Source organism: Enoplosus armatus, chromosome 21 (genome assembly GCF_043641665.1).
Source record: "Enoplosus armatus isolate fEnoArm2 chromosome 21, fEnoArm2.hap1, whole genome shotgun sequence".
In the NCBI taxonomy this organism is placed as follows: domain Eukaryota; kingdom Metazoa; phylum Chordata; class Actinopteri; order Centrarchiformes; family Enoplosidae; genus Enoplosus; species Enoplosus armatus.
In genome coordinates this window covers 14375576-14398823 of record NC_092200.1, presented here as the reverse complement: position 1 = coordinate 14398823, position 23248 = coordinate 14375576, and the positions used below count along the sequence as shown (strand labels likewise).

Below are 23248 nucleotides of genomic sequence, written 5' to 3'. Positions count from 1 at the left end.
ACTAAATCTGCCATGAAGTTTATCAAAATAAATGAAAACAACTCACAGTTCTGCCTCTACGTTTCACACAAAACTAAGTGCATTTTTCGACATGTTTAATCATGTGGTAGTAACTCGTGTGGGACGACAGTAGCTGGTGTAAAATTAGATTGCCGGGGTTATTTCAGTTCCTTCACCAACACAGAGACCACTTAGTTAATTAACCCTCACAATGTCCCTGTCTGGCTAACGGGATTAACTAGCACCTCTCTCTCTCTCTCTGTACTGTAACTGTAACTCCTGCTGTACAAACACAACAAACAAACAACTAGGACAGGATGCTGTGAAGTGAACAGTAGTAATAAATCACTATATTAAAACAGGGAATTATTTTTTTAATATCGGCATATATCAAATCAGTCAAACACTATATTGTGAGCATTACTGTAACCAGTTGTTCTGATAGATAATCTCTGTTAGGCTTTTACGACTACTCTGCATTGGCAAACTGAATAAAACACAGCCAATAAAAGCAGACAGACAAGTGACACGTGAATAGGCAGATATATTCAGTGTACCAGCATACAATATACAACAAGCCAGCATCCACTCGGGGCAGTGGTTGAGGTTCACAGACAGATTCAAATCCTGCACATCTCATCAACATAGTTTAAACATGTGTATTTGCATGGGGTTACATCTAATGTTTGACCCTGGGGAATAACAGGAGGATCCATTTTAAACAGCATCTTAAAGTGACAGCAAACACACACTCAGTACAAAATTGCAGTAAGAGGTTGGACATAAAACTGTACATCCACTCCCAAAAAGGAGTTATTAAAAAAAACACAAGCCCGCTGTAATCCTCACTGGCCACCAGCAGTCTGGGGAGAAAATACAGAATATGGTATGTTTAGCTATGTTAGTCAGCATAACTGCAGTGGCTTTCATATGAGCACGTAAAGATAGAAATGTAAGTGTTGTTACCTTCATTTTGTCTATGATTTTCCTGTTGATGGTTCCACCGACAGCACGCAGCAGTTTGGGAGTTGGTGGTTTGGGTCCGAACAGCGCCAGCCCTTTCTTCTTTTCCTCGTCTGCTTTAGCTGCCGCCGGACCCTTCGCCTTCATTAGTTTCCTGCACACACATAAAAACAGAGAGGCTGGCTAAACTATACGTCCTCTGACACTGTCTATACTGTGTTTCAAAAGACACGTTTGAAAACAAGGAGCCTGTGGGGGCCAAATAGTAGAATTCCAGCTGAGAGAAATTTGTTTCCAAAACTTGAGCTACTGAAACACAGTAAAGTGAGAAATGAGGGAGAAATGCAATTGCATGTACGCAGATAACAACTGTCAACTGTAGCTGATTGACTTGAAAATGAATATGTAAAACTTTTGATAATAAAAAAAAAATACATGCTTTCCTCAGTTGTATATAATCTTAAATGAAAATCTCAAAATTAAAAAGTTATAATGAAGGTGAGCAGTTTTAATGATTTTAAGTCATTATTTTAAAGAGTAAATAATAGGTTCAACCTGTGTGATTCCACTGTGATAAAGACTCAGGACTCACCGGCCCTTCCTGGCCAACACTTTCTGAGACTCTGGGTAGTGGACCAAGATGTCAAACAGGTCTTTCTTCTCCAGGACAAAGAGGTTAGCGAAGCCGTAGGCTTTGACATTCGCTGTCCGCCTGTTCCCGCCATCTTTGGAGGATTGCAACAGACTGAGAAAAAAAACATTTTCGAACTGAAAATTCCTCGACAGTGTTCTTTGAATGTATTATCTTGTGATTAGAGGCGTCACATCGTTGTGCACATTAAACACTCGTACCTGATTTCTCCAAACACGCAGCCGGCCTTCAGAGTGACAAACACAATGCTGTTGTCGGGTCCTCCCACCACCTGCACTGCTCCACTTTTAATGATGTACATCTCTTTACCGATGTCGCCCTGCAGAGGAGCCAAGTCATACACATGCAGAAAATAACAAATACTGTGCAGATTGTTACTCACAGAAGAATATACAGTGGATATTTACTGGTTCTATTTGAATAGTTTTAAAGGACGATACAGATTCAAATATAAAATTTCACATTAGAAATCCAGGAAGATGATAACATCATAATAACGTGAACTCACTTTTTTTACGACAAAGTCTCCAGGTAGATAGATGATAGACTTGAGCCTCAGTAACATGTCCACCAACATCTGCTGGTCACAGCCCTGTGGGGGAAAAAGTCACGTTTAGTCAGACTTAATGTCCGAGCTGCAGTCTGCCTGCTTTACTGTGCTGTGGCGTCTTGAAAGGGCACCTTGAAAAGGTCAATCTTCTGAAAGGTTGCCAGGTTGACATCAACAGCGATGGCGGTTCTCATCACCAGAGGCATCTTATCCAGCAGCTCAGACTCATCTGGAAGCATCAGGAGAAAACAAGAAAAAGTTTCTTATGATTCAAGGCTTTCCTGCAACATCCCAAAAAAACCTGAACTGAGCACTTTGTCCAGTGTTACTCACCCAGCATGCCCTGGGCGTCCCAGGTGTAGGTGTACCAGGTGCGGACTCGGTTCTGCACTAAAGAGGGGATGCGGTTGGTCACCATGTACTCCACAGTGTTGTCCATGGAGGAGCGGAAGTAGGTCTGTCCTGCTGTGGCTGCACCGATGACGTCTCTCATCTGAGGCAAGACAAGGTGAGATTAAATACACAAACTGAGGAAAACTTTGGTTAAATTGGATAATAATCAATTAGATGCTAGATTGAATGACCTTTTGTTGTTAAAATGCTACATTTAGTACATTTCACAAGCTTTTTGACAGTCAAGACTCCACAGGGAACCAGTGAGACACAACTACAGTTGGAGTGTTAGTGAAGCTAGTATGGTAAGACGTTGTGTCTATCATACAACTATCTCTATCACTACATTAACGAGACAGGTGGAAAAGGAGGTGATGACATGCTAATTTTAGAGGCGCTAATTTCTATCAGGTTTCCAGACGAACCGAGCATGCTGGGACTTTGACTCAAGCTACGGGCAGAATGTGTCTCTATGTTACCTGTCCAATCAAACTGGAGAACACAAAGACGCCCGTGAAAAAGTTAGTCATCTGAAAGGTAATCTCAAAGACGGTATGAGGTTCGTTAAGACCCCCGATGTTGATCAGACTGCGGACAGCATAGTAGTAACAACGCAGGTACCTGTGGAGAGGGTGGGGGGTGGGGGGGGCGTTAGACAGGCTGTCACAAACTAGTGTGTTTGTGTGTGTGTGTGTGTGTGTGTGTGTGTGTGTTTAGGTGTGGCAGTCCAGAGTTCAGGGTACACTTTGAATCACTGTTATTTCTCCCCTTTTTTCCAGTTTGATTCCCTTGATGTCTTGCTGCAAAATGTTCAAAAATATAATATAGTGCCATATATGCCATCCAAAAACAGGTTTACCAAATCATCACTAAAAATGAAAAAAAAAAAATAAATAATAATAATATATATTACAAATAAACTACCTGGCCAAGAATGATGGACATAAAGAATGCCCCAAAAAGGTAGTTTGTCATCTGAAAGATCTGTCCGAACATGGTGTCCGGACACGGCAGCTCGGCGATCATCAGCAGGGACTTCTCCGCATAGAAGAAGCAGCTGAGGTAACTGCAGCAGCAGCAAAGACGGGACATACAATACATTTTCAATGTGTGACTGTCGTTGGACCAGAAAACTGGCACTCAGCAAGCAGCACAAAAGCTCTGCGTTATGTTTGATATTCACGTTGTCACACTTTGCCATGTGTGTTCAATAAAGCCCTATTTTTATTTACTAAATGAGCAGAAATCAGTCACTCAACGCTCTGATAGCTATGGATGCTGGTGAAAGTGGGACTCAGTGTCTTTTACACTGATAATAAAAACCACTAGGACAAGGAGTTTCTCGGCCTTTGGTAATTCCATGTTCTCTTCAATAAAATTTAGTTTATTTAATTTCATTGTTGAAAAAGTCCTCCCCTGCTCTAAACTCAATCTCTGTCTGCTGCCCTTTGCTCACTGAACAACTTGTTGGAGGGAGTACCACCACCATCACCCGTTTGTTAATGGTGTAATTATACTGCGCTTCACTGATGTGTTGACATAAGTCAGACATGTCTTCATGAGAGAGACGTTTTCATTTTGATTGGACTTAAGAGAGTTGTGGTCACCTGTGAGTAGTAGTCATTCCTGATCAGACTCTAGAAGTGTGCAATATGGAGAAAACACAAGCAACAATGCCATACGCTCAAACAGCAGGAATCTAAAGGTTCTGTACTTACGCGCTGCCAAGCCCGGAGTAGACCCACTTTGTTTTCCCGATGCCCTGGTAGTCTGAGGCCACGTAGTAGAAGCAGGCGTTGAGGTGGAGCATGAAGAGAAGATAGCCGATGGTCCGAATCACTCTAACAGAAAAGGAGAGACAGTAGAAGTTAGTTTCTGTCTGTGTTCAAGTGACGCATGTATGAAACCAACAAAAAGTGGCATCATCACAACTTCATGCGACTTACCTCCAGATGTAAGCCTTGGCCATGATGCTCTCTAGACGATCGCTGAACTCAAAAAAGGTATCTGCCTTGAGAACGAGCACGGAAATGTCAGCCACAGGAAGGAAGCAAAGTCGCTCTGCTAAACTAAACGGACAGTGAATTCACCTTCAGCAGACGATTGGCTCTGAAAACGGATTTGAATCCAAACTGCAAGTATAGCAGGTCGAAGGGCATGAGGGACACCATGTCTATCTGTTGAGGAGAGACAGAGGTGTGAGGCCACCGAGCTCATACTAATGTACAGAGGTCAAAGAATTCAAGTTACCGTGAATCTGTCTGTGCTTCTGTAATTATTCTTTGTCATCGCTCGGTCTTTCTGAAAGCAAGAAAAGAACATCTGTCATTTTGTTTCTTTTATCTTAAATCCGGGTCATTCTCAGCAACAGGCTCCGAGACTTACTATGATGTCTCCTCCTTTGACGAACTGTTTGCGGGGCTGGAAGAGGATGGAGTCGATGAGGTAGATGAGGTCAGCCAGCATGTCCAGGATGAACCAGTAAGGGATGGCGCTCTCAGTGTGGTACGGGAAGCACAGGCGGGCGGTGACGAACCAGGTGTTGTAGTTGAAGGCCAGCGTCACCAAGCTGAGCCAGGCGATGTAGCGGCGGTCCGTGAAAGGGTCGATGGTCTTCCCCAGCACAGAGTCCATCTGGTCCTCAATCGGCTTCAGAACCACGTCCACCGAAAACCAGGCAGCTTCTCTCAACCTGGTCTTCATGTCCTTCTTCTCCTCCTTTTTCTCCTCTAAGCACTCCGCCTTCTTCTTCTCCTCCTCCTCTTTCTTCTTCTGCTCTGCCTCCGCCTTCTTCTTCTCCTGCTCCTCTTTCTTCTTCTTCTCAGCCTCCTCCTTCTTTATGCGCTCCTCCTCCGCTTGCCGTTTCCTCTCCTCTGTGACCTTTGCGTAGTTGTCTTTGCCCAGCAGAGGCGCTGAAAAGACAACATCGAGGCTGAGTGCGCTGAAACATTCATCATTTGCGGCCTTATAGCCCAGTAAAGCTGATAATGATCACCAAACTCCAACTGGTGTGCATACAGATGAGTAATTCTGTCTGTACTCACTGACAGGTGGGCTGATCTCTGGGGATGAAGCATACTGATCCACCACTTTCTCCTTGTAGAGCTGCAGCCTCTCTCTCATCCGTTTGACTATGGCTCTGAGCTGCTCATCGGAATACTTGTTGATGACGATGGGCGGAGGTGGAGGAGGGGCCGCCTCTTGTCTGAAGATGGAAATCAGACAGTTTACTAGAACTTATGTCAGAGAATTATCAATCAATCAATCAAGTTTCAGTTAAAAAACAAAGCTCTAAAAACCCACTGCGCACTACCTGCCAAGCACCACATTGCAGACAAAGATAACAACTGACACCAGCTGGTGAACACAGCAGCTACAGAGACACATCTGGAAAAAAATGCTAATGTTGCTAATGTATCAGCTGGATGTGTAAATAGTCAACGCAAGCTAATAAGTTCGCCATATCAACTTACTGTAAGCTAATATGTCACTGTTGTGTTCACAGCAAGTATAAATACATGTACTGTGGCTGGTTTTACAGGAACTGCTTTTCACACATGACTTAGCGTAGCAACTGTGATTTGTTGTGTCAAATAAAGACCTTTATACTGTGAAATGACATTTTAAGTGGAAAGGATCAGCTGACAAAAGTCACAGGCAACTTCAGCCTCAGCGCTACAGACAGAAGAGAGACATGTGAGTTCATGCAGCATGTCGCCTCCTAGTGGACAAAACTCAGCAATACATCTGGCTGACAGTCTTTTGTGTCCAGTCATTACAAATAAATCACCACTGCACCACAAATGCCTTAAGTTTGGTAATATTTAAAAATCTATGTCGAATATGTTTGAGTTAATCAAAGACAACAAAAAATTCCTATAACAGCTTATAACAGGCCAAACAGGAAGGCACAGCAACTGAAAAAGGTGCCAGCACTTCCTTTCCAGTGACACAGTGTAGTATGTGGTCTTTATGGTGCTACTACGTTATGGGTTCCACATTAGTTTGGGATACAACGTTTGGAAGCTGTTACTATTCAACTTAAAGATGAGTGAGATGCTTCTCTGCAGCTGAGGCTTCCGTCTGGTGGCAACGAGTCGCAGTGATGATAGGAAGCCTCCATAGATTTGATCTACCCTGAAGGCTGCAGCTTTTTATCCTGCTCATGCACCTCTTCAAGTTGAGGAGACAGACACAGACTATTCATTACTTTTCATTTGTTAGAGGTGTTGATTCAACATTATGGCTATAATGGAGATGTTTCTATTATTTTGTCCCTATTTATGAGGGTAGGATAAAAAAGAGAAACACCTCTCTGTATATACTGTAATACAGTTAAACAGCACCAGAAACAACATCCTCTCAAATGACAATATAGTTGAAACAGTTTCAACATTATAACCTTCATGAAGGGAGGATTCATTACAAGACTGTTGTATTAGACTGAGTTTTAGCGAGGTTTAGTAGTGTGTATATAAATACGAAGACAGTAGAAATTGTAGATTTATGTAATTATATATATAAAAAAACATGACAAAACAACTGAAGAGTCTGTAACAATTTGTGCTTTAAGTCGTGGGAAACTTCTGTTTAGGGTTAGACATCTGCATCCAAATGTCCATCAGAAATAATAAATATATATAGATGTAAGGGGTGTCCTGTTTAACAATCCAAGACCATACAGATCTTGCTGATTTAAATGTAGTTTTCAAAATAAAGGTCAAACTCAGATACCCAAAAAAACAAGATTCCCAAATCCAGAGAAGCGTCGATGCTGCCCTCTGCTGGACAACTGGCGTTACAACATGTACAAACATGCGACATCTTGATGGACGCTGATGCAGGTAATTGTTCACTTTAATTGTTAAGTGCTGCTTGTAACACAGTACACAGTATGTTATAACATCTTAAGCAGTTAATCAATTTATGTAGTTGGGTAACATCTCCAGTCCCAACTTCACTGCGGGACAGTAAAGCAAAATATCAACTGACTCTTCATTCATCAACTGGCTCTGTGTCAAAATAGCAGAACCTGGAGACGTTTTGTAATCTTGATTAAAACTCATCATTATAAATTGGCTTTTTAAAATTGTTTTAATTTGTCAATATAATCAAACACTGCATTATGTTCATCAGAGGTGCATGAGATGCTTTTATAACATGCCAATAATCAGCCCTGCTGTGACATGTGCTTACAACTGTGAGGATCAGCTGAGTCTGTCTTTACCTGTCGCCTTCATGCTTTTTGTTGCTGGGCCAGAAGCAGGCCTGGTGAGCTTCTTAAAACTAAAAAGCTGAAAAGCTTTTAATCCACTTTCAGGTCATCCCCCCGTTAATATGCATGTTTCACCAGGAGATAAAGATCTCACATGCTGCGTTCATCTCTGAGGGCTTTCTCTGCCTCTCTCTCGTCTTGCCAGGGAATCTGATTAATTAGTGTCCATTGGGTGATTAATCTGATACTGGTTTGTGGTGTCGATGTCTTGGCAGGCGTGTGGTTTGGTAAGCTAAAGTGGAGTTTGGAGGCTGGGCAGATACTCAAAGGATAAACACACTATATCTACTCTCTTTAACTGCCTATGCTTGTGTCATGCTAACAATGCATCTCCCCGGCAATCAAAATCAGGTAGAAAAACACACTTGGTGCTGATGAAGGTGTGTCATGGTCATTGTGATTGTTGCTAAAATAATTGGAAACTACAGAAGTGCTGGCCTTACCCCTCAGGTCCAGCTTGATCAGGGTTAGTTGGAGCTACTGTAGGGGCTGGAGCTGGAGCAGGGGCTGGAGCAGGGGCTGGAGCTGGAGCAGGAGCAGGGGCCGGGGTCGGGGCCGGGGCTGGGGCCGGGGCCGGGGCCGGACTTGATTCTGTGAAAGGGGAACAATCACAATTACATTTTTATCTCTTGATTTTTAAAGCATTTTATTCTGGTCTCAGGCTACAACTCACATCATTACTTGCAGCCCTTCACTGATTTTAAGATGTTACTGCTCGTTTTTAAAGCCTTTTCTCATTTCATCTTTTATGTTTTGAATTCCATTTACTTATTTATTTTATTTATTTATTTTATTATGTTTGTTTCACTGTAAAGCACTTTGCTCTTGAAAGATGCTATACAAATATTGTCCTTATCAGTTTCTAAGAGTTTAAAAGTTCCTTGAAAAACAATGCCCTTCAATTGATACTAGATAGCTCAAATGGCTGTATTCTGAGTTCTATATGAAGTGATCAGGCAATCCCATTGTGCTTGAACCTAAAATTGCTACAAGGCAGGTGTCTGGACCAGTCTATGGTCTGGACTTAGAGCAACACAATCAACAAGTCGCTGAAATTCAATTTATCTTGCAGATGTCAAACAGCAGGGAAATTATGTTTGGACCAGAGGTGAATGTTGTCTTGATGATCAGATCAATATCTCTGCCTCACAAGTGCACACAATGCTGATTGCAGCCATTTGAAGCAGATGCTCTACAACCTTTGTTTTGAGAAATGACAAGTATACGGATCAAAAATGCTTTGAGGACAACTGCAGACATTGGTGAGCCTCACAGTAGATGAGGTCAGATCGGAGCATCTGGACATAGTTACAAGCGATGAGACGCCTGTGTATCTCTATGATGAAGTGTATGTTCTCAAAACTAAACATGGAGATATATCTTAGAAAGTTACAGTTTTAACCACAGGCTTTGGTGCAAGAGAAGCAAAGGACAGTCATCACAAAGACAGTCCACCTGGTTATTTAGTTTCTAAATGTGCCATCTCAGCCTCTCGGATGAATCACGACTTACCCTGCGGTTTGTCCACTTTCTTGTCCTCATTCTCCTCGTCGGCTGGCTTCTCCTCCTGCAACACAAATCAACATTTTGCACAAAGTCAGATGCTCGGCTTCATTAGTCAATCCACGGCCATTAGGGAGACATTTTCATTTAGAGAGCGTGTTTAAAGAAAAGTGAGTTTAGCACTTGACAAATTACTCCTCTTGCCTGATAAGACTCATCTAAAAAAAAACATAAAAACAAGCTGCGTTTGAGATGAATAGAAGTCAAAAGTGCCCCTTTGGGTAACGAGCGATTTCAATGGGGTCCGTGTAATGAAACAATTTCATGTGATTCTTTGTTGGCGAGAGCACTGAGCCCCTGAATGGATGGAGGAGCAGATAAGGAGCCGCTGCTGTGATCTTAGGAGAAACACATGTAACCAAACTTGCTGTATTACAGTCTGAGAGGCGACACTTCATTTTCTTTTGTGGTCATGCTTGATTTCAGTCTTGGCTGCCTCTGCTGTTACTGGCACATGCTGAACAATATGAAAGCTATTGAAAGCATCACAGAAGAATCCAACACTGGAGACACAAGAATACTAAACACCACATATCTAACAGTTTATAAAGAACATTTTTATTCACTCACTGAATAAACAACACGCTGTTTTCTTACCTTAGCTGGAGCTGGAGCAGGAGCTGGAGCAGGAGCAGGAGCTGGAGCAGGAGCTGGGTCAGGGGCCACTGAAGCTGCTGGCACCTGTGGGCCGCTAAAGAGGCCCTTCAACTTGCTGAACATGTCCAGAAACCTAAAAGTGCATCTGCTTTGCCGTCTGCAAGTGACTACGTAGGGAATGAACTGATCCCTAAGGAGTTGAGAGATCCCCCCCCTGGATTAACCCTCGCTTTTCTCTCCGTCTCCCTCTTCTTCTTTAAAGCAACACGCCCCTCATAACCACATCGGCTCCGATGGCATTACAGCTTTTAGCACCACTAATACTCTCGCACGGAGAGGAGCCCCCACCATCACCATTGACTTCTAAGCCCATCACCATCTCATATAAGATCCCAATAGGCTTACAGGTGGCTGAGACTCTGGAGGACCGCCTATACAGAATACATGTGTGTGCATGTGTGTGGAGGACATACAGACTGCATTACCCAGTGCACTTATAGTCAATAAAATGCTACTGATGCACTGCAGCACGTACAAATATGGGCCCAATACTTCATGTCTGCTTATGCTACCAGTTCAGTGTATGTGTGTGTGTGTGTGTGTGTGTCTGTGTGTCAGTAGCTAAGCCTTGGTGATTAAAGGCAAAAAGACACCTCAGCTGGTTGGCACCTTCCCTGGCTGAGTGTGATGAAGCACATTTCCATTAAGCAAAGTAAACCAAATGTAAACCTTTAAACCCTCCTATCTTATTAATGGAACAATAACTTTCAAACAGTTGGAGCAGATTTAGTCAGTGGTGGAAGAAGTATTCAGATTGTTTACTTCAGCAAAAGAAGCAACACCACACTACAAAGTACACTACAGATGTATTATCGGCTAAATTTACTTAAAGCATCAAAGGTTAAAAGTACTCATTCTACAGTAAAATTCTCCCTCAGTGTTTTACTATTATATCTGATGTTTTAGGATTATTATTACTGCTGCATTAATGTGTATGTTGCATTTTTCTGCTGTAGATGTTTAAGGTTGAGCTGATTTGAACTACTTTATGCACTGTTCGGTGGTTTAATCTACAGCAATGCATCATATTCTAAAAGATCATCACATGTTTGAATTCATTCAAAATCACCACATTTGGAGATACATGGTTTTCACTGGACAGGAAGGGTATGAAAAATTATAATCTGAAGAGTAACTAGTAACTAAAACTGTCAGACAAAAGTAGTGGAGTATCTATCATGTTTGCTTCAATAAGCCTCTGTTGTCAGGGTACAAAAAGTGGCACTGATCTGAGAATTCTGCGACAATAATCAGAGAAACAAAACGTACAGCAGCTGATGACGTGCACTGATGCAGTGATGCAGTGATGCAGTGATGCAGTGAACAGTCCTGGACTGAAAATGTGATTTCAAGAGAAACAGCAACATGTGAGAAAGATCAGTCCTGCTCTACAGTTCCACACTGAATATGAATGAAACTGAATATGACAAGCTTGATGTGGACTTTGTTACGAATTATACACTGTAATATTCCACACCTGGCGCTGAGATATGAGAGGGATGTTTAGTCAATTATAGTGACATTTTTCACTAAAACACCCGTACTTGTATCCTGCATTTCCTTTATTTCCTCATCAAACAAAAACCTGCTTTGTTCTTCCATTGTTTTCATCCATGTTAGCTCCAGTCTTCTTCTTCCCTGCCTTTCCGGCTTTCGTATTGGTCCTGACACATTAATGCCACAAACTGTTGATCAGTGGAATAACCTGAAACTTTGGTGGATCATGACTATTGTTCTCAAACGCTCTCTGAAACTCTGCAGCCGCTGAAGTAACAAAATGTCCAAACAAAAACATTTTGATTCAAGTTCTGTCGTGAAAGCGGCGTCAACTTGTACATGGCAGAAGTTGTCACTGTTTAATCAGTAAAAGAACCCGCCCTCTCATGTGTTTTAATGTCACTCCAAAATGTAGCTTTATTAAGATGTATTATCCTGTATTGTATAAGATCCTGATAGGTCAGGACACGGGCATATCTATTTCTCTTCTGTGCTCGACTTTAATGTACCCATAGAAACATTTACATTTTATGAAACTATGAGAATATAAATAAATATAGAATGACAAGTAATACGTCTTAAGTTAGATTTTGATTGCCTCTGTGAGGGCCTGGACGGTCTGTCTTTGCAGTAGTCCTCCTGTACATATCAGCACTCTGCAGTTATTCAGAATATGTAGTCTCCACATAATGAGACAATATTTGATAATGATTTCATAATCATCATGATACACATAGAGGGAAACTATAAGCATGGCTATTTCCGCTCATAAATCTCTGTCCATTGCAATTTTCAGTATCTTTGCACATGTTCTCATTTAGCCCTTATCTCAGTATGACACTTGTACGCTCGCTTGTCGTTAAGAATAAAATAACACCACTATCGCCCACCCACTCAGCCCATATTCTGCTGTTCCATTCCTCTCGTCACGCCGGGGAGCGACCAAACGAAATGCCACAGCGATGCAGACGAGGCTTGACTCAGCCGTGGGCTCCGTGTAATGTATCTCCGAGTGTTCTCAAGGACCATTGACTTGTCTGGGGCAGGAGAGAGGGGAGGAGGAGGAGGAGGAGTGGAGGAGGAAACAGGCGAGTGCCGATGCACTTTTTCATGCCTCTCCGTCTTTCCGCCGTCCAGTGATGCAGGGAGATAGGTCATTAGATCCTCTCCATCTCTTCCATAAATCTAATTAAGCCTTGGGGGTTGGGCCTTGCCACCGTCACCACTGTGAAAGAGCTCGACACATATTAAAAAGAGCAAAGGCTTCGTCTTGTTTGTTGTTTTACTCGCTGTGCACTCGGGGAGAAGTGAAGAAATGTACTTCAGTGCGCTGCCCTGAGATAGTACATGACTCATGCACAATAGAAAGTGATTAAAGGAGATGAATGACTGCCATATAAAACCAGATTGAACCTTGGCCTTTCACCTCCTCACACATATACACACACACACACACACACACACACACACACACACACACACACACACACACACACACACACACACACCGCCCTGACCCCAGCGTGTAGGCCACATATCAGTTTCACCTGTCTCAGTCAGCAGCAGAATAGACAGTGTAACAGCTAGAAGTAAATTTATAGCACAAAGTGGAGGAGGCTGGATTCTCAGGTGGCCAGTGACATATGACTCACCACTCTAATTGGTGTAATACCGAGCTGCTCTCAACCAGGGGTCCAGAAATTATAAAAAGGCCTGACCGAGGGAGGCCAATTCATAGCGTAATCATAGTGGTAAATGCCACAATGATTACCCCTTTAACAATGCCATAAAAATCAGGCACTGTTCAGTTTCTGTGCGAGGGGTCTCCCTTCAGCCAAGACAAGTAGGAGGGAAAATGGCAGTGATTTGTTCACATGAAAAGTACTGTATGACAAACCCCCTTGTCTAATTCCAGAGTTAAGTGTTATTTTCTTGATCCACTTCTTACTGTGAATGATGGCGTTTCAACAGTTCTGGTTATTTCACATGAGAGATTTCCTCTCACGTACTTCTGTGCACCAATCAGGATTTAACAGTTTTGGGGTTGTTTGCCTCTGTGACCAGGCCACTAACCACTGAAAGGTATATTTGCTTTGGAGTCTTAAAATCTTGATGAATAATAACTCAAGATGTTTTTTTTCTTAACTCTAACTTTGCCTGTTGCTTACTCAGTCATGAACATTTATCGTAGAGAAATATCTGAAGTGGCTATGATCGCTATTTTTATAATAACAATGTACCAAGCAGCAGAAACAAGCTGTAAACACAACATTGACATATTATCAGCTTAAAGTTGATATGGCAAACTTGCTTACGCCAATACAGAGGAACATTAGCATCCACTTGAAGTCATATTTCTATATATCTCATGAATATAAATCAGATATTTACTCTCCTTTTTTGCTCTCCAACAAATCCTGAGGGAAATATCTGGTTCTTTAGCAGCTAAATGCTCCACTATGTTCACCAGCTATTAACTGGTGCTGGACAGGTAGAGTACAGTGAAGCATTGCAAATTCATGAGAGCATTTAGCATCAAAACAAAACAAAACAAAACAGTAAAGCTGTGAGCCCGGACAACCAAAACATTGAGCTGAAAGAAGTTAAAACGCTTTGTAGGGCTGAGGGTAAATGCATAATTGGGTGATATTTCTCTGTGGGTTTGTCACTACAAGTGACCTCTTTCATACTATACATATCCATTTGATCCATTGTTAACAGGGAAATATTGTTTGGAGCAGCTTTAAAGTGATGAAAATATGAATATACAAACATTTAAATCAGTCTAGACTCCAGTGTCATATAATCCGGCCTCATTTCAAGATCACCAGTGAAGGACAAGACCCATGACACTGACCCATGCAAGCCTCCGAAAGCTGGTTGGACCCCAAACGACCAAGGGTCTCATTTATAATCGAGTGAATATCAATGTCTCACATCCTCTCCATAATGTACTGATCAGGCACAAGAGCCCATTCAGTGGGAGACTCGTTCCTCCCAAATGTACAACGGAGCGCCACTGGAAATCATTCCTGCCTGTGACCATCAAACTGTTCAACACCTCCCTCTGAGTGTCAGACACTCAGAAGAAACAGACTATTTCACCTGTGTCATTTACTACCTCATTATTCATTCCTGAAATGTCAGTGCAATACATATATATTCATACGCAACAGTGCAATACATACATATACATATACATATACACAGAACTTACTTACAGGTGTGCACATTCTCCCGTCAAGTTTGTTGTTATAGACAACTTTTGCATGGGAAGTGGCGTACGCCTCTTTCAGGCCCGTTTAGTGCGTATGCAATGGTTACAAATGAGACCCCAGGACCTTTCTTACCCAGGGACGACCCCAAGCAGACTCGCCAACTGTGCGATTCAAGTTGCAGCAAGTTGTGAACCTTCGCTGCTTGTGTGAGTTTGGCTTTTTGGGCGCTAGAATACATTTGGAATCAGGATGTAGCTGAGTTGAACATTAAAATCACCTTTTTCACTGGTGCTGGACAAGTATTAAATCATAAACCTCAAAGCAGGTCCACGAGGATTAAAGTAATAATCCTTGAAATCCTTGTAGGGGTGTTTTGGGGGGTGTTGTTGCTAAGCTTTCTGGTATTTTGTGCTATTTTTGCTGTTTTGCTTTTCTGTTGAGAAAGTTTGACTTTCATAGTACAACTGTTAATGTTTTCAGCCACAAGGGCCCTAACTGCTCATGCTCAATACCAAGTTCTTCTTCTATCACATTATATATTGCTATTTACTCCATAGCCCTTAAAATTAAAAATGCATGACTGAGCACCAAAAGTATCGTTTGTAATGCGGTGGTTTTGGCCCTAATATTTGTAATGGAAGTACACATGTACTTGTGCATGATATGGCACCTTTAGGTCAGTTCACAGTCTTAGATTCACAATCAGGAAAATGGTCTTTAATTGTTCATTAATTAAAGTGTTTTTGGAGAAATCCTCTGCTGCCTTTACTATGTGTATTTACGTATCCTCCCATGTGCAAAGTGTTTGATCACCCAAATCTAAATCATCATATGTCAGTGCTAAGTGTAGCTTGGTAATAGTGCTAGGTTTATCTTCAAAGGGAATATCTGAAAAGTTAAAAAGGGCTTGGTGTTGGTGCCACACGTGGTCTCTGTCCTGATCGTGGAGCGCTGCATTTCCATCTGCCACCAAATGGGGGCAGAGCATCCTTTCATATGTCTTCCCTCCTCTCCTCTCCAACAGATGAAACTATATTCATTAGAATTAGCCAGATGCTGTTGACAATTACTCTGAACTCCAAGAAGAGAAAAAAAGAGTAGACACCAGTGTGACTTATGAGCATTTTAAAGGCAGCCACATCTGGTGCTGCTGCAGAACTTGTCCCAAGAAAATGAAAAAGAGCCACTAATTCATCGTCAAATCCAAGAGAATTAATATTTAACATCTGATTCTTTTGGATGAGGCGTTTTTTTGAGCAATGACTGTGGCTGTTGATACTCTGGGTGTCAAAAGCTAAAGCTATTTCTAAGTGAATGACGATGTATTAAAGTGTAGACAGAGTAGTATTTCAGGAAAATGCTTCCGTAACATGAAAAACTTTCGTTTCTGATGTTGTTTAGATGTTGTTTGTACTGTCGTTCCTATGAGAAAGTGTCCATCCACGGTTTATGACTACTAACTAGTGAATCCCCTCATGCATTTCTTTGTGTGTTCAGCTGCTAACACAAGGCTGAAGGCGGGTGAGATGAGGTAAGAAGCGAGGCAATCGTGTTTTTATTGGAGAACTCCACAGTCGAGCTACATTTGATTCCCTGACATTCCCGTTGTTTCACTCTTTCCATTTCATCTCTTCCCAAGGTTGCAGAGTGCTGCTTTATTGGCTTTTCCTGCTGAAGATGTATGTGTGTGTGTGTGTGTGTGTGTGTGTGTGTGTGTGTGTGTGTGTGTGTGTGTGTTTTGAGTGCACATGCTTCTCAGAGAGCATGACGAGCCTCTGTGTGGGTTTTCAGTATGTGTTTCTGTGCGGCAGGTGCGCTACTGAGAGCCACAGAGCACCGAGGTGTGTCATTGAGAGGGCCTGTGGGGCTTAACGCCTGGCCGGTTGGTGTGCACATTAATCTGAATGAAGGCCCAAAGTGACAGGCCTGTGATTTAGACTGCCCATTAAAGCTTACAGTCGCATGTTTCCCACAGTCAAAACAGTGGGGCTTCGGGCTGAGAAGGACCGGCCAGCAGCTCAGGTGCTTTGGGCCGCCTGCCGAGCGCAGGGGGCCGGGCGGACAGGTGGCTGCTAAGCTAACACTTAGCATCTCACGTCAGGCCCTGAGATCTGCTTCGTGATGCTAAATGTCTCCTGTCGCCGAAGTTATTTATATCTGCGGTATGTTTGCATCATACGGGCATCACTGGGGCCTGATTCAGATCTCAAAACAACAAACTGGCTGATAAAAGTTGACAAAGGTGGATGATGATGCCGGGATTGATCTTGGATTGGACAGTTTTCAAGGTAGAAAAGCTAAATTAAGTAAAATAAAGGAAGGAAGGAAGGATGGAGGAAAGGAGGAAGGAAGGTAGAGAAAGAAAGGAGGGAGGGAGGAATAAAAGGAGAGAAACGGGAAGGGAAAAAGCAAGGAAAGGAAAAGAGAGGGAGTAAGTGAAGGAAGGAAGGAAGGAAGAGGAGTGGAGGAAGGGAGGGAAAGGGTCAGTGGGAGAGAGTGATGGAAGGAAAGAGGGAAAGAGGAAAGGGAAAGAAGGAAGGAAGGAAGGAGGTATGGAGGGAGGGATGGGGGAAGGAAAGAAAAGGGCAAGGACAGAAAGAGGGAAGGAAGGCAGGAAGTAAGGAAAGAAGAAAGACAGAAGGAAGAGAGAAGATAGACCCACACGTCTCAGGGCTGAATAGAAGAAAGATGGCCAGTCAAATAGATCAGTGCTGTCTGAGAGATGACAAGTGGATGCTCTCCCTTTGACATCGGGATCATTTCTCATGAATGTTAACAGCCCAATTTCTTTTTTTCTCTTTTTTTATGGCAGCGTGTGACACACCCCTTGGCACCAATCAAATCGTACATGACAAGGCTGTCAGCCAGCGTTAAGCTACAGGTCTTCTCATCATAACACTTTCAGCCTGACAAAGGTCAACTGTTGCTGAAAATACTGCTCCCTGGGTCAACACTTCCTGAATTAGTTACACTGACGGAGGATATGATGATATGAAACTTTAATGATCTGTGTGAAGAAGGGGACATTACCGCTGGAGACGGCTGTAGGATATAGAAAGCAAACAGAGAATGCTTATATTCTCTATAATATATTTATAATATCAGTATTGGTATACAGTAGTCTGTACTGCCTGGTTAAATCTTATTAAAAGACAGCGAAAGCCACAAAAACAATCATGATGCGATAACTCGTCGGAAATAATTGCCTGCTGAGCTATTAACCTTATTAACAGTGTTTACAGGCCTCGTTCTGTATTGAACTGATTGTAACATCGCACCAGAAACACACTGAATGTACTACTGAACTGAAACAGTTGCAACGCAGTAGAGCTTTCTTCTTCATATCCATTTAGTCATCAGCAAAAACTTTTTCCACAGCAGACATTTTGGCATGTCATAGCCGGACAAACACATTAACGATGACTGCATTCCATTTAGGTGAGCTAGTTTCAGGGTCCTGGTGTTGTGCATCAGTGGGACACTTGACAAATCAAGATGTCTGCTGAGCGCTGGGCTGTTGTGGCTATTCTTACAGGTCAACCAGCCTAAAAAGACTTTTCCTCCATACACAATCAAAAAAAAAGAAGAAAAAACTGCACTCTGACGTGACTCTTTGTACCAACATTTGATCTATAAGATCTAATACAAATGAAAAAGTTATGAAGTGTCATTCACAGCAGGGAGTAAGCAGGAAGTCATCCAGCTCAGAAGGGCTGTAATGCACATGCTCTGTGAACACAACAACATGGACGCCTGGGGAAACCTGAAAGACTTACAGGCATAGGCACAGGTACAGACACTCATTGGTCTTTGGACACAGTGTCCACCTCTCTCCTCTTCTCTACATTCACAGCAAATACTCACGACATCACAAAGGACATTTGATTGAATTCCAATGTGCCCATTTCTGGTGTGACTGGGTAGGATTTAAGTGATTTATTTGTTTTAATTTGACTTTCAGAATGACAGCAAAACATAGTGTAAGCTTTGTCTCTGTGACTGTGAGCAGGGTTTACACCCATTTCACTCAGTAACTTTCCACACACTGCTCTGCCAGCGTTTTATCTGCCATCTGACCACATAAACACAAACACACGCAAGAACAAGAGGAGGAAGGTGAAGGTTAATGAAAGGTGTTTCTCCCATCTTGTCTTGTGCCACCCTCCACAGATGGAGACACTGATAATATCCTCCCTTTTCCTCTCCTCTCCGAGCCCTGCCTGCATTCTGGCCCCCGGCGGCCTCCCCCCGTCGAGCCCCACTTCCTCTGGATAAGAGCTGTAGCACAGACTATCTTCATATCTAGGCTACGGATGCCAACTGTAATCTCTCAGGTCCGTGCGTGTGTTTTATTTGTGAGGAATATAGGGCAGCCATTTATTGTTAGACTGCGTGAAATATAGTAACGAGTTTTACTATAACTTGCCTTTTATATGAAAATGATCTCAAGATAAAGCAGCCATGTAAGAACAACAAAGGGAAGTTGACCTCAGCTTCAGGACACATATTGTGCTTCCAATTGATGTTTTCAAAGCGATAAAATGCTGTTTTGCTTATGATAGCATTGTCAGGGTGCAACTTCTGAGGCCTGTGCACAGCAGGTGGACGTGCATTTGAACAAACACTCCAGCGCTACTATCATTTCCTCTGACTTTTATTGTATGTATTTTCCCTTTCTGTAGGTGGTGGTTCATCTTTGCCTGTTTAGTGTTGGTGACTATAATCTCATAGTAACCACCAACTGCAGAGTCCTGTTTCCGTTCATTCCAAAGCGAACTAGAGACATAAACACATCCCACCCCGTGAATTAAAGGCCTTTTTGCCGAATTAAATGCTTAGAGAAACGCTATCGCTCTTCAGATGCAGTTCTCCATGTTAGCTGGGGGCTGTAACACAGTACACACCATGCATTTTTCATGCATGTTATGTTATAATTTCCATATGATGAAATGATAATGACTGTGTTACACTCTTGTAAAATGTAAACATTTTCTGGGAATCATCAAGAGCCTGTGCCGTGTAGCTGGCATTTTAAACCCTTTGGGGTAAAGGATTGTGGACCTGGCATTAACTGTCAAGAGTTTTTACTGAATCAGGCCCACAGCACCTTAACTGAGCCTCCTCCTGCTCTCACAGTCAGCACCGATTACTCTGTAGTTACTACAAGGGAGAGTGTCTCTCCCAGATTCACAGACATCCTGCAGGATTGATTCTTCACCTTGAAGAATTCCAAAGGGGGGTGAAGAACCCTCTTTGATCTGTTAACTGACTTCTCACATCTTGAATAGTAAAGGTGTCATTGGGACACTTCCCAGAGAAAGTACCAGGACTTTATACCCCTGAGAAATATACGTCTTGTCAAGATAACAAAGTAACACCCAGATGTGAAGACACAACATGAATCTTCTGAATGTTTTATTTGGAGATTCATGCAAAGAGGCTGAAAACACCACTTTCCGTCCCCCCTTTCTTTCTTTCTTTCTTTTTCTCTCTCTCACACACACACACATACAACCTCTTCTCTCCGTCCCTCTCACCTCTGATCTGGCCTGAAATAAGAAGACCTCATCTGCTCGGTGACCCACTGCTCCTCACGGAGTCACCGGAGAGCGTAACCTGCAGCAGGGCTCCTAACAACAGAGCCTCACAGGTAGACCGGCCTGCACCTCCTGCTGCGCTGTGACACCCACAGCCACCTCTGGAAGTCAGCTGAAACGGTCTCCTCTCTCAACAACCTTTAGAGAAGTTAATGCCCTAGCGTTACGTTTGCGTCGCTTTTTGTTTTGATAATTAAATCACATGCTTCTCACTTCACTTATCGGTCTATCATTTAAGATCTTGTACTCATCTGTTTATTTTCTTTATCATGTACTCTTTATTAATCCTTCATTTATTCAGTTATTACACATTTAGCTATAAATAAATGTCCTCATTTAGCAGCAAGATGCTGTCTGTGTGTTTTTATTTGAAGCAGAAGACAGAAGTAAATGTATCAAAAAGAATTCCAATTCCTTCTGACGAGACTGATCAATTTAATGATTCATTTGGTTTATTTATTTCCTTCAATTTGAAGGTGCTGCCCTTTATTCAAACAAGAGCAAATCTTTAATTTTAAAGTAGTAATAGAATCACAACAACACCCACTTTCACCCACTACTGTACACTTTCTCCACCCTGCACCCATGCGTTGGCTTCCAGTTAGCCCACAGCACCACAGAGGATCTTTCCTAACTCCGTCTTGGCTGCGCTGCCACTCATTTGTTTGGACTGGGAAGGGAGAGACTACAGTGTAACCACAAGTTTGATCTGTGCACCTGCAGATCTGTGAGTGCTTGAGGAGGACTGGGAGCCCGGGTGCATACTTTCCAACACATTTAAATGTAACACAGAAATGTGACTGATTGAACAAGCTTTTGTAGGAACAATATACTAAATATCAAACTAAATATATGTTTCCTACACAAATATTTCCTGGTGCACGGATATCCTCGGGCTGGTGCCTATCCCAGCAAGCATCAGGCGAGAGGCAGGGTGCAACCTGGACAGGTCTCCAGACCATCACAGCACGAACACGTGTCTATAAACAGACAACCACATTTGCACTTACACCTACGGGCAATTTAGAGTCTCCAATTTACCTGACCTGCATGTCTTTGGACTGTGGGAGGAGACCGGCACACCCAGAGGAAACCCCCAGACATGGGAAAAATACATCAACTCTGCAGCCAGCTGGAGGAGAAACCAGGAACAGTGCCCACCCCACATATTATACTATAAATTAAAGAATGAGCTTGTGTACATGAGTCTAATCCACAAACTGAAGCTGAAACAAACATCCTGAACTCTGGACGAGAAGAAGAAGACACTAGTTCACTGACTTCCTGTATAATGAAGTCCTTTAAAATGTTCAAACACTTCAGGATCTCTTAAGAGTTCAAACAGTTCAGGATCTCTCACTACCACGTGGGGCAGTCGAGGTGTGGAGCTGCAACTTTAATATGTGACTTTACACATGCAGCCGCAAAGATTGTGTGAACTTCACAACTGAGTAAGCTCTGGGAATTCAACCTGGTGGAATTATATGTGTTGATGTGTCTGACTATTTTAATGAATGTTTTGATTCCAAATAAGTGAGTTGAATGTGTTTCATGCAGGCAGAGGTGCTGCTCTGGTATAATGCGGCTCAAACGGATCGCTTGACTTTTACAACAGACCTGCTGAAAGGCATTTATGGTGTGTGTATACATATACAGTACTGCTGACCTTATATCACATCCAAGTGCATTGCAGTTTTTTTCACCTATGCCTGCTGCCTCACCAGATTTTCACTTTCGGGGGGGGGGGGGCAGAGTCCCAATAGTAGCATGCACTCACACGCACACACATCCTGTGCCTTGTTCCCGTGAGAGACTGACTGTGTGCCAGACAGGAATTGCATACATTGTCCCTCCTCCCTCTGTCATCCTGCTGGGACGCAGCACCTGCCCCTCCACCCCGACCATGTCTGACCATGCGTCTCTCTGGGACAGGATGGGATGGGTGTCCAGCCCCGGTGCTTGATGCGTGAGCTCAGCGGAACTCGCGGCTTGTTTTCTGAAGGAAGACGGGACTCCAGCAAAGAACTTGCTTTGTCTGCACTTTCACACTGTTTTGCTTTCTGATTTTGTCTGTTTCTTTATGAACCAGCCATCCCTCGCTCCCTCTTAGTCTGCTTTTTCCAGCTCCATTTCCTCTTTCCAACCATTCTAGCATTGTTCCAGTAGGTGGATACAGAGAGAAAAATTACTGTTTCCCTTCCCTTCTTTTCCTTCTCCAGTCACTGCCTTATCTCTGCTCACCCGTTCTGACTTTTACCAAACTCCACCACAAAAAATACTGATTTTCATTCACCACATCACTGTAGTTTACAATATTTGACTACACTGATGACTCAAGTCATTGACTTTTAGGGGACAGCCTATCTATCTACTATGCCAGCACATTTTGCACTGAATGCATGCAAGAGAAATAAATATATACAAATAATAAAACGATAAAACAATCTTATGCTACAACAAATCTCACCACAGCTGTAATACAAAATGTCTTTCTTTCAAAAGAGTCTCTGTGAGGCTGAGACACAGCGATTCTATGAGCTAAATGCTGACATCAGCACAAGGACTAGCTAAGATGCTGATGTTAAGCCGGTATAATGTTCACTATGTTCATCATCTTAGTTTGGCATGTTAGCACTAACTAGCACTAAACACACAGTACAGCAGAGGCTGATGGCAAAGTCATTGGTTTTGAGGTATTTGGTCAGAAACAATTTTGACCTGATGATGGCGCTAGAAGTCAGGATGGGTTTTAATAACTGCGATGATCCCCTGAGGGGAACATGAATGTTTGAAAAGATTTCCATGGCGATCCATCAAAATGGTCTACTGAGATATTTCAGCTGCTAGCATGGCTAAAAGTCAAGATAAAAATCCACTTGTTTT

The 23248-nt window shown here is 42.6% G+C and overlaps 1 protein-coding gene across 1 annotated transcript; it reads right to left on the bottom strand.

Annotated features, from left to right (window-relative positions):
- Window positions 1–845: 845 nt before the first annotated feature.
- Window positions 846–10116, bottom strand: LOC139304645 (cyclic nucleotide-gated channel beta-3-like). Its single transcript, XM_070928566.1, has 17 exons — window positions 9994–10116; window positions 9339–9400; window positions 8277–8417; window positions 5603–5763; window positions 4944–5470; window positions 4809–4859; window positions 4649–4735; window positions 4505–4569; window positions 4277–4399; window positions 3038–3179; window positions 2499–2658; window positions 2297–2394; window positions 2124–2207; window positions 1816–1934; window positions 1556–1708; window positions 967–1117; window positions 846–863 (listed from the first exon to the last, which is right to left on the bottom strand). Exons 1-17 carry the CDS (start codon window positions 10114–10116, stop codon window positions 846–848), a joined length of 2265 nt encoding a protein of 754 aa, XP_070784667.1.
- Between the last annotated feature and the right edge of the window lie 13132 nt (window positions 10117–23248).